The sequence below is a fragment of the Chroicocephalus ridibundus genome, chromosome 5, assembly GCF_963924245.1.
Source record: "Chroicocephalus ridibundus chromosome 5, bChrRid1.1, whole genome shotgun sequence".
Lineage (NCBI taxonomy): Eukaryota > Metazoa > Chordata > Aves > Charadriiformes > Laridae > Chroicocephalus > Chroicocephalus ridibundus.
In genome coordinates this window covers 9,791,242-9,803,766 of record NC_086288.1, presented here as the reverse complement: position 1 = coordinate 9,803,766, position 12,525 = coordinate 9,791,242, and the positions used below count along the sequence as shown (strand labels likewise).

At 38.3% G+C, this 12,525-nt stretch overlaps 1 protein-coding gene across 4 annotated transcripts in view; it reads right to left on the bottom strand.

Moving 5' to 3' along the window:
- Positions 1-12,525, bottom strand: part of NR3C2 (nuclear receptor subfamily 3 group C member 2) — a 218,531-nt gene that overhangs the window by 96,990 nt on the left and 109,016 nt on the right. For all 4 annotated transcript variants that reach the window (XM_063335369.1, XM_063335371.1, XM_063335370.1 and 1 more), the window contains exon 3: positions 52-191. In XM_063335369.1, coding sequence (XP_063191439.1) covers positions 52-191 — 140 coding nt within the window. The remainder of the gene's footprint in view (positions 1-51; positions 192-12,525) is intronic.

Below are 12,525 nucleotides of genomic sequence, written 5' to 3'. Positions count from 1 at the left end.
CACGTATTTTTTTTCTTTCTTGTTGATGCTTTTTGTTTTGTGTTTTCTTACCTTCTACTGCTCTCTTGAAGAAAACTTTACAGCTACCACACGTAACCACTCCATAGTGACATCCAGATGCCTCATCTCCACACACTAAACATACTTTGGAAGGTCTTGAAGATCCAGTTGATACACTTCTCAATGAAGAGCTGAAGTGAAAAAAAAACCACAAAAAACAAAGAAAACAGCTATGAATATTTCAAATCACGCTGGCCGTTATGCAAAGTTCAATTAAGAATTTATAACAGGTATATTGCTCAAGGCATCTAACAATTAGGAAACCACAACTCTTTCTGGCAGTGCCTGGTTGAATACATGAATTGCTTTAATTAGTAAGTGCAATATTTTTATTGTCTGTTTTAAAACACCCATAATATATCAATGTTAATGTAAGAAGTTACCACAAGGGCAGTGGAATTTATTAGTAGCAGATGATTAAAACTGAAAATAAACAACAAATAAACCACTCTGGCAGAAACCTGATAGCTATAAATCTTCTTTCTGTTTGTTTGTTTCAAGCCTTTACAGCTAAGGAATACCTGTAATAAAACCACTAAGACCACTTTATAAAGTAGTGCAAAGTGGTGTGCTCTCTCCTGTCTGCATTCCTGCTTACCACTACAGTGGTCCTTGAGCTTATATCTAATATTTCTGTAATTTAACAGCTTACTTTTGAAGTAGTTTTGAAGCCTTTTTAACATTCTGCAAGTGCAGAAGACCCTTCCCATGTGACTGTAGGTGCTAGAAAAGCAGCACTGGAGGTTCAGAAACCACCCTGAAGTTTTGCAGACAGATGCATCTTGCAAATCCAGCTTCAACCAACTACTGCCTTCGTAAAAGTCGGGGCATTTCTGCTGGGTTTTTTTAAAATCATGACTCTCTGAAGGTATCTTTAGGAAGTATTTTCCACTGGCAACTCTAAAAGACAGCGCTCTTCAAAAACCAGTCACATTTCATGATGCAGTGAGTCTCCTCCCTCCCTTCTTCCCCCAGGAACTGGAAATGCCGCCCTAATGTAATCGGCACGCTTGGAAAAACGTGCCAGATACTGAAGGAGATGAAAGCTTTGGATCCCTCCCACGCCTCAGGAGGGGTGGGGAGAGTATTTCCTTCAACACAGCCTCTCTTCTCCAGGTAAACGTGACCTCTTGCATTTCTTCACACGTTATCTCTCTGAATGCTGCCAAACAACTACTAAAACAGCCCTAAAAGCCTTTACACGGGTGGTGAAATAATCTGATAGTTCAAATTGCAGGTCACAGGCTATTTGTTGGTCAGTCATTGGGAAATGATGTTCACAGGTAGTCTTAATTCAAACATAAGATAACCAGCTTGCTTAAGAAATCTCAAGTACGCACCCTTTGCCTTTTTCCAATTTTCTGTCTTCCTTTAAAGAGGTATACAGAGGCCAAGTGATTCACCCAAGGGCACAGCACGAATGTCACTCCAGATCAAGGACCACAACTCTCCTGGCCTGCAGCATTACTGTAACATCACATCTAAATGTCTTTTTAAAAGACAGCGTTCAGATGCTAATCAAAACGTTCCAAATAGTACTCCTGCTCTTGTCTGCTCGCTAGTCTGTTAGATTTACTAGTTTTAGTCCTTGTGCTATTTATACTTTCATTACATAACATCACACTAGTTGATAATTGCTAGGTGATGGCATTAGCTCATCTGTTAGGGAGACAAAGGAAAGCCTCATCAAATCTATGTTAAAATAAGTTCTGTGTGCTCGAGTCACAGCCCTACTGATGCACGCTGCATTAATCTACCCCTAAGGAAAGGTACCTTCTTCAGGATTTGCCAAGACAGTGCCACTATTCAGCTCTGCATTTGGATTTGTTTAGGCAACGAATAGGACTTTCTCCCTCTAGCACGTTTCATACTGCATGAAAAACATTAAGCCTCTCATTAAACAAAAGTCTTCAAAAAGGTGTCTGCTTCCTAGAGAAAATGTCAATAACCTGGAAGACTAACTCCTTGAAAATTATCTTTTTTTTTTTTTTTTTTTTTTTTTTTTTTTAGCTTTTTCATTGCAAACAGCGGTATTTTGTCTGAGAAGGGAAACATTTCAATTCTGACATACCACCAAAATGTCTCGGGGCATTTGTAATTTTGATGCCGCGTGTTCCCATTTCTTCGTAAGACTAGCAAAAATTTTCCTAGTCTTTCTACCCTGAAAGAAGACAGTGTTGGGTTTTGGTGTTTTTTTTGTTTTTTTTTTTTTTTGTTTGTTTGTTTGTTTGGGGTTTTTTTGTTTTGTTTTGTTTTTAAATATCTAAAAAAGGTAGTTCTGTTAGAGAGCTCTTCCTGTGCAAAAATGGAGGTTTCCAGGATTATAACAGCAGTGTGCATGTTTTTTTACTTACATATAGACACACACACACATATACACACCCTCTCTCTATATATATAGATACATACTGTATATATATAACTATGTATTATTTTTAGTTGAAAATAAATTCTCACGTAGGATTTGTTGAAGGTGGGAAAGGCTTTTTTTTAGATGCAAGTTACCCTATAAAATTTCACTTACACAGAATTATAGGGTAAAAAAAGCCGGTAAAGACGCACTGAGACACCAGTTGATCCATGACTATTATTAAATGCCTACCTAAGACATAATCTATAGCATATTTTATACAGTGCTTCTCTAAAAGAAGAGCCTGAATACAGCTGAAAGGTGAAGGTGCAGCTTGAATACAAAGCACGTAGTCAACTGCTCAGCCACAGCATCGCAAGTGGAAACTTAACATTCTGGAATAAAATTCAATTAACTCCCATACATCCTTTTAATCAGTTTAAAAGTGGAACAGGTTAAAACACAAACGAGGTATTTTCATTCTGAACAGGAATATCCAACACGGAGCAATTCTCAAATACTCTATTGCAAAGCAACATTGATATTAGCTGTTGGGACTTAAATCTCCTCCAACTTGTGCCTGCCTTAGCTATGATTGTCTTCTAATAAACAACGTTTAGCTTGTTTTTAAAATTTCTTATGTTCTCTCTCACCCATCCTACGCCAAAGGATTTGCCAATTCAAAATGCTGTTATATTACTTCATACAAAGGTAAAGTGGTGTTTGTACATATCTGCAAAAAGTAAAAGGCTGAGTCCAAAAGATATGCTCAAATCATATCGCTAAACCTCAGATTAAGTCATTCTCTCCATGTAAGCTTTTCTTTCTCAACAAGGCATGCATGGATGGTTACACCTTTTCCTCCTGAATCTCTCTTACGTTCAGGCTGTCGTTCCTTTCTTAGCGACTTGACCATGGTGAAACAAGATTTGCATGAGGATCTGACTGGGGAGCAAACTACCTCTCTGCCCTCATTTCAAGGCCAGATGATCAGTGTTTATGCCACAGAAACACACTTTATTGATTCATTACTTTTATTAAACCCATTATTTAATTAACCAGTGTAGCTCTATATCCTATAATATGTACAGGCAGAAACGCTACACTAAAAAATAAAACCACTTTGAAAGTGCTTTTCATGCATGCTCCAAGTTAAAGATTTCCCTTCTCATTAATTTTCCACAGAAACATCCCATAAATTTCTATCAAGTAATCCTAATGTAAACTGGTATGTGGGAAAAGTTACAGGCAGGCAACACTTAATAGGTAAAAACTAAGTGTTAAATTCAGTTGATTACAACAGATGTATACACTAATTAAATTTTAGGTTTTTTTTTTTGGAGCTTAGCTTGATTTCTTACTCCAGATGTGAAGTTTAGCTACAATAATTCAAATTATTTAGGTAATACATGGTTCTCTCTTTTGAAAAAATACAAGAGTTGGTCCAAATAAGAATGGATACCATAAAAAAGAAAAAAAAAAGGATCAGAATCCTTACAGTTGACTCCCTGGAGAGCAATTAGCCTACTGCCAAATATCTCTTTGAATGACATGCTAAATCTAATGACATCTGTGGGCCACAGCAGGATTGAGTCTTAAACTTCAGACCAAGTGAAAACACTGTGTTTATGCATTTGCCCAAATCCAAATTAGAGCCTAACAACCATTGCTCTGATATTTAACCGGTTGTTTGTTGTTTTTTGTTTTTTGTTTTTTGTTTTTTTTTTTTTTTTTTTAAAACTTTCACACAATGGACTATTGTTGACCCAGAAAATTTCTTGTGGGCAGCAGCCTACTCTCAATATAAACTTCTAACTGAAAACCCAAGAAAAATGAAGTAGTGCCACAGAGCTGGCTGCTCATCACTGCTTTCATTAGCCAGTGGTTTCCATAGGTTGATTAGGTGTTATTAGTAATTTCACGCCCCTTTCATTGTTTCCAAGACAAAGGAAAAAAAAGCAAACACGCCCCCATACACACACACACACTGCAGGATTCAAATACAGGAGACCTAACAGTGCATACATATTTTATCGCAACGCTTTTACAGCCAAGGGCAGCATGGAGCAGTTTAACAATGCCAAATGTATCTTCTAAATGATTTGTAAAATGGCTGCTCAGATGGCTCCACTGACATTTGTCACGTTGTAGGGTATGTGATTAGGAATGAGCCCGATTTATTATCCTCAACAGTGCAAATGCTGGCAGTTAAATGCTGACCTTGACTAGCCATTGCCATCAAGCTCATTTGTGTCTCTGCAAGTTGGCTTTAGTAATAGTTATATGGAGAATTAATTAGAAATAACAGATTTTGTAAAGAAGAGTCAATAAACCTACAGATAATCCAGCATTTTAAAAGCTGATTATATAGGTTATTATGCTTTTCAAACCAGATGTCATACAGGAGCACAGTTTAAACAAACGATGCCTCTCTGACAATAAAATGAAGCACTCCAAAGAAGCATAAGCCACAATATGAATCCCAAACTCATTTGTTCCAAGCGCTTTTATTATTATGAGATCTAGATGAGTCCTTTTTAATTCCACATCATTGACTTTTCTTTTTCATACAAAATTTTTCTAGTAGTGAAACAAACAGAAGGAACCTGGGTACACCTCAACAAATAAAGTTATGCGAAAACAAAGGTAAAAACAATTTGAGATCAACATCGTATTTTCAAGAAAAGGAAAAAAAACCCACAAAAAAAACCCCAAAAAACACCTTTAAGAGGAAGAATAATCAAGAGATTCAAGATACAGAGACTGCCAGCATCTTCCTTCTACCCTCTCATCTAATTTCTGAAGGGGTGTAACCTCCCTCGAGAGCCATCTTCTACTGGGGACTGGCACATGAAAACACGAAAATGATCTCCCATGCTGAATGACAATACAGCTCCTCACAACCTGGCACTAAAATCAAGAGACTGGTTACTGACTTTACAGTACCCTGGAAATATACTATTCTCCCCCTCCAAATAGTCCCCTGAATTTTTCCTGGTTTCCACAGCAAATCTTATGTCCTCAAGTGCTTCCTTTGACTCCTCACTTCTCTAGTGGCTCTCCTAGTATCTTCCTTCCTTTAACTCATCGTTCACTCAGCCACCACCTCCTCTTCACATTAACTCCATTATTTTTGTGCATGCTCACATGGAAAGAATAATTTCACTGCCAAAGATAACCTACTAATTACTTAGAAGATGTTATACTGGTTGTCCAACAGATTATCTGACCACTACATAATGATGTCGGTCATGACCTCCACCGGTGGCAGGTATCATCTCACAGATTTTGCTCCATGCTGCTAGTTTTAATTGTCAATACTAAGTTTTGATCAGTATCAGTTTCACCCTGTGTAGCCTGAATTTTTAAAGAAGTTTTACTGCAGGAGGGCACCCTCGCTCTCTCCTGTAACTACTTGCATAAAGCAGATCAGCAGACTGGAAAATGGTATTTCTTAAATGTCAGACTATATAAACCAATCTCCTTGTCAGCAGACCAAGAAAGCATAGAGAAGTGAAAAGGTGCAGGGATGAAAGGATCAGATTTTCAGAGGAGAAGGCAGTCACGTGGGACCTCACGAACGCTGAGCTAAGGAAGGACCACTGAAACCAACCCACTCCTGAGCCTCAGCAGCAACGCTCCCACGTGCAGATGGAGCAACGTTTGCCCTCTGACGTATGGCAGAGAGGCATACAAATCGCTAAATAACCTGGCTGCAAATTCTGCCGGCCTAGTTTCTCGGGGCATTATCCTGCTCCTACAGAGATGAAAACAGACATTACAGAAACGGTTATGTTTCCTTGGATAAAAAACAGGACTCATACGGACACTACCAATCTCATACCTGCAGCCTTAAGAAAAGGCTAACATTTGTTTTTAAGACTAAACCTTAAAACAAACAAACAAAAACTTTAAGACTCAGAAATCTTGACCAAAATCTAAATATTTTAGGAAGGCTGTGTAGTGTACTTTTGTGCACATTATGGATGATAGACACCAAGCGTAATATCTGAAGCAGTGCACGCTTACTCTGACATCTGTAGTATTGTATCAGTCCGTAAATAATGTAAGTGGTTAAGGAAAGAATTAATTTTTTCCTTCTCTCTACTAGAATAACAAAGATAACAAAAACATTCATTGAAAACATTCAGGAAGTTCAATTAAGGAAGAAAAACGACCTAGAAAACAGTATCTGCTTGTGCTATAAATCAATTATTTTTGAAACGTCCCAAACTTCAGGATCCTGAAGCTTATACTTGTATTACCACTTATTCACTTTAGCTTGTTTTGTTTCAGCTAATGATGAAGAATTCATGCAATCCAGTATTACTCGCTGTAATTTAAAAAAAAAATGGACCAGTATCTCACCAAAATAAACTTATTCTGCCACCTACGAGTTTGAAGGTATATTTTAAGAAATTTGAAAAAAAAACCAAAACCAAACAAACCCCGAACAGACAATTTCAGTAGCTGTGATGCTAAATTTAATTTAGTGGTTAGTCTCAATTACATTTTTTTTAAGCACAGAGGTATTCTATTCCAAGACAGAAAATTTTCATTTGTTTGAACTTCAAATACTACAACCCTAATACAAATGTATAGATCAAAAAGTTAATCCAGTATTTATACTTTTTTTCCCCTCTTATGAAATGCTTGATACAATGGAACATGTAGAAATCATAGGGGAAAGCGCATTTAGTTTAGAGAAAGCAAACTGAGGAATGAGCTGTTTTCTTTCCTCAACAACTCCAGCTTTCACATAGTTACTTTATTTAGCAATGCCCAGGGGTCATATATCACACTTTGATACCTGGATCTTAACTATGGTAACAAACAAACTCTTGATGTTCACTGATAACAGAAAAGGTTCCACCCTTTATCCCAGGTCCCCCCAAACCTAAGACGATTCACTCGGGATTTTAAAAAAGCACTTAAATTGCAGTGTTTATTCTGCAAATAGAAGCTGATGGGTTCTCCGGTGCTGTAGTCACCACTGAACAGGTTCCTGTATTTAGTTTAACCTTAAGGCATATGTTGATTTTACAAAATGAAGCAAGTGTACTAAGCTCCTTCAGTTTCCATTTACCTTAGTGGATGCTGACAGGACCCAGCATTTTCCTCAACCCAGCTGTAAGCCTTGACTTTTCCATGACCTTCTCTCCTGAAATCTTTTGGTTGCAACTACAGTTGGCTATCCAAATTTTACCTCAAAATAATCTGTCAAATATCAAAAAATAGAAACTTAAGCATAAATAAAAGTGTGTGTTCTGGCGGACTGAAACCAAGGAGCACTTATCTCCTAGGGAAATAAATCTACTTTTTACCTACTGATTTAGAAATCAGAGAAGTTTAACATCCTCCTAATATTCTTCTGCACTGCTCTTGTCTCCTCTAACTACTTTTACTATGTACCAAGATCCAACTGCCCCAGGGAAATAAAAATTTACTTGTTCTGCATTTTTTTTTTTAATTACATAAATATAGTTATGTATTGAAACGGAATGGCTAACCTAGATGGGGAATTTCCTATCGGGAGCAAACCTCCAGCTTTGGAAACCGGAGACCAACAGCAATCCTCGAAGTGCATTTGCTCTAACTTTTCATATTTGGTCCACTTATAGAATTAGTGCAGTTTAAATGCATGCAATGTTGGTATTTGTGCTGCTGATTATAAATTGCCGCGTATTGTATAGCAAGATAAGGCAGGCACAGTCTATCTGAAAAATGATCTAGTTAATTATTGAAAGTCTATTGGGTGGGGGGGCAGAGAGTTCACTTAACTCTTATTTCTCCCCCACCTGCCGTGACCAAAAGGAAGAAACACAGCTTTGAAAATCCAGTTTTTCATAGCACCATCTCATCTTCCACCACTGAAAAAAATGTGTAAATTAATAATGCATCCTGATCACTCTCATACGAGAGCACAGTAATGTTTACTCGGTGAGGCTCTGCTGCCTTCTTGGTCAGCAATATTTTAAAACTGCATAAAACACAGTGATTCAAGTGAAGTTCACCTGCTGATGGGGGCACCAATGGGAAATCATTACCCTGAGGAACTGTAGGCAAGACAAGACTGCGTGACTATTTTGCTCTGCTATTGATGACTTCTAAGAGAAGGAAAAATTGAACAAGGAAGGAAGAAAAATATACAGAGAAGTGAAATGCAGGGAGATGCTACCAGTAATAAGAACATCTCTTTAAAAACCCTCCTCTTTTCAAATAAAGCTCATTACTTTTTTCAAGTTCTTTCCTCAGAGTTTAAACAAGCTACTCCTAAAAATACCTGCCTTTGCTTGAAAGCTTTATTTTATGAAACCCTTATTACAGCAACCTGAAAATGACACTGATGACCAGAGTACCGACCATTTTCAACCTTAAGAAATGTTATTCTGTTGCAGAGACCAAAATCTACCTGGTATGTCTGGCAAGGGTTTGGCACCATAGGTCCTAAAATAGTACCTGTATCAAAAATACTAGTTTATAACAGAAGCAGCTCGGTCCAGTAGTACGGACTCGCCTATTACAAACTATTTGTGTTATCTTCTGAGCGCTCGATAGCTTGCGGAGAAAGGCACCACACCGCTAATGCCCTAAGCACACAATATAAAAAGTTTACAAGAGTTCCGTAATCATATTTAAAAAAAAATAATTTAAAATATTTCATAACAGCAAAAAGTAAACAGAACTGCCATCCTCAGTCTACTGGGGATTAAAATACCACAATAGAAAAACCTCCAGAGCAACCATGAAACCATAGGGAAAAAATGCACCAAAGCACAAAAAAAAAAAAAGGTTACCATGGGAACAAAGGCTATTTTCCAACTTGTCAAATAAAAGCCCCAGTATGGCAGACCTTTACTCATAAGAGCAATCCCACAGGCTTTGAACGGCAACATGTATAATTATTGCTTGAGCTGAAAGAATCTGATAGGGGGATGGAGGGGGAGTTTGCCCTTTCAACTGCCTTGTGCTCCCCCACACCCAACAAGACAAAATTAGTATGAATGTTGGAAGCGTATTGGCATTACGGTACCCAGTGTATGCTATATTATAATTCCACATAGGAACAGAAAATAGAAGTAGCAAAGACCATACAGTAACCGGAACTTCAGAAACAAGGTGTAGGGAAAAACGAAAGGCAACACACAGTTCACAATATTATTTAGTATGAGTTACCAATGTAGAACTGAGTAATAAGACTCGAGCCCGTAAGCGTATCAGAGAACAGACTTAAATATCTTGCAACGCGCAGTGAGTTCCGCGTGCATTTGTAAAAGGAAGGATGGAAAAATAAATAAGCCACCAAAGATGATCTTACTAATCAAAAGGTAATAATCCTTAATAATGTTAGACACGGTGATTTACGTTTTACTGGAAGTTTCCAGCTTGGCACTTGTTTCAGATGATACAGTAAAAGCTGAACTCCAACTTTATCACCATCTCTGATTAGCAGATATTTTAAAAGGCAAATAGTCACATTATTTTGAAATATATTCTGTGACTTCTAAAAACACTATTTGAAATAATGAAGGCTTCATTTTAACTAACATTATTCCATTTTAAGAAATTCAAGCTGTTCATGGTGTTTTAATGCATATGACTATTACTTGATACAAGAAATAAGAAGATTCTTGCAGGTCTTGGTTGGGGGGACTACACAGACATCGGAGCAGTTTGTAAATTTGTCTTTTCCACCTTCCTGGTCCCACAGCCCCAGTAAAACATCTTCCAAAAACTAGAAAGTAGAAAAGCTGGGGTGATCTCCACTTCTATTTCTTTTACCGTTCCCCTCTTGTTGCCTTCACGGGCTTTTGCTACCTTTGGACAGTGTAATAAAAAGACAGTTGTGATGTCTGAGGGACACGCAAGGGTTATAGCAAGCAGAATATGCCTGCATTGAGTAGGCAATCCAGGGCAAATGGATGTGGGATTCGCACCTGTCAGCTTCTGGGAGAAGGAGAAAAAGCAAAGAAGGAAAAATGAGATAGGAACAGGTATTCAGGCAGATCTTCATGCGGTCTCTGAGTGGTGAAGCTGGCCCTCGTGCAAAAATCCCTTGTTCTGCTGACTGTGGCGTCTTTGCTTGGCCAACTACAGCTCCAGGGGGCTTTGCCTGTGCCTATCTGCAAACATCATCTAGTCCAGACTCACTTCCCACTCTCTCTGATTCTCAGGATGCTAACCCACAGTTTGTAATTGGATTTTCCCCGATACCTTAGTAAGTTCTCTAGCCATCAGTTCTTCAATTGATGTATCTAATATAAAGGTGCCACTCTAAGGCTGTGAATGAAGTGCTGATGCTTTGGAAACACAAAACGAAACCCAAACCCACCACATACTAGCTTTAAGTTCTAGGCGTGCAATCCCACGTATAACCTGGTTTTCAAATATAACCCATACGTTACATTTCTTCATCAGCACACTGTGAAGTTCCTCTGTTGAACTGTTCCCTATAGGCCAGCTTTCCATAGAGGATTCTCTCATGTTTTCACAGAGTATTCAACAACCAGAGTGATATAAGAAAAACACTCTCATTTTCTCTTCAGTACAAAAAAGTACCTATGCAACCCTTCCTCCTGTTCAGGAGGCAAACATCTACCCTGCACAGCTCTAGCAAGTATGTGAGTAATTCCTTCTAAAATGACTAGCTGCTGCTAAAGGGCTCTGTGGTACCTTCTCAGAAAATACACTGACAGAAAAATCAAAGTTCTAGACATGTTCTGATCCCAGCCCAACCCGTTAATTTCGTCACAGGTGAAACAGCCTTTTCAGGCTTCATATCTGCTTGTAAAAATTGTGATTAGCGGGGAATACGGCAAGTAGCAGCTCCGGTTCAGACAGGGACATCACTTCCCACTTGTCCCACCTCTGCTACACAAAGTGACAGTTTGCAGAGACGCTTACTTTTATATTTAAAACAAGGTAAAGTACAGTCAGTCCTGTTGGTGGCAATATTGTTGATTACCACATTTATTTGTACACTTCAAGTTCCTCTGTTTCCCCTTGCCCATAGCTTACGTGAAGGGTCAAGCAGTATGGGCCAAGAGAGAGATACATTAATGAGTATTCAACAGTCCAACTTCTCAACCCTAATGTTGTAGAAGGAATGAAGATATTCTTTCCATACTTCTTCCTAACTTAGAAAGCCAGGTAAGTTGAACAACTGGGGGGTTGAGGGTAGAGAGAGAGAGAGAAGAAAAATGTGAACCACCCATCTTTGTAGAGCCTTTCCCTCTATTTTGTCTCTTGCAAACGAGCAAGTTTTGAAATGGACACAGAGAAAGAGATATTTTGAACGAATCATCACCATCACCAGTTAGAAAGACGCTGCATACTTGCAGCCGCAAGAGCCATTAGGAAGACTGTATCGCTAGAGCATCTGATCTCGTACTCCCAGCACATATGTAACCTGCATGTGTGCAAATGCACCAACTGCACTCACGCTCTACAGCTTTACAGCGATTCGCAATTTTTAATTCTACACGCCCCTTGGATTTGGGTAGAATTACACCTATTTTAGACACTGGGAGATCATGACAGAGGAACAGCTTATGTCATAAAACAGAGCAGCATCAGATCTGAAACGCAGTTGTTCACAGCTCACCAAAGAAGTGAAGACTTTCAAGCAGAAGTACTATTGAACCTTGGAAGATACAGGTTTTAGAAACTAGATGCACAGTTAACACTAAAGAATTCCTTTTAAAATCAGCAATAATTACATAATAGGAAATCTCTGCTCCCATTAACTAAATAAAAATTCTATTGATAGCCTGTAGAAGGTAAAATCAATTGCATGTGTATTTTTAAAATATTCCAAACCCCAAGTCCTTTCAACCCCCCCTTTCCCTTTTTTCACAGCAAGTGTAACCGCTGACATGTAATAGAGTTATACCATATTAAATAACTATAGATTTTAACTTTTAAATCAATTAAAATACCCCTCCATTATATGTCAGAGTGACAAGTAATAGCCTGCTGAGTGCCGTGGAAAATTTTGGTCAAATAGCAGATGAGGGCTGCAATCACTGACTGATACCTAGAGCAAAGGCTTTTGGTAATTCTCCCACAAGCAATCACAATCGCTGACAAAGTTCAAATTTGTCTTGACAGGATTG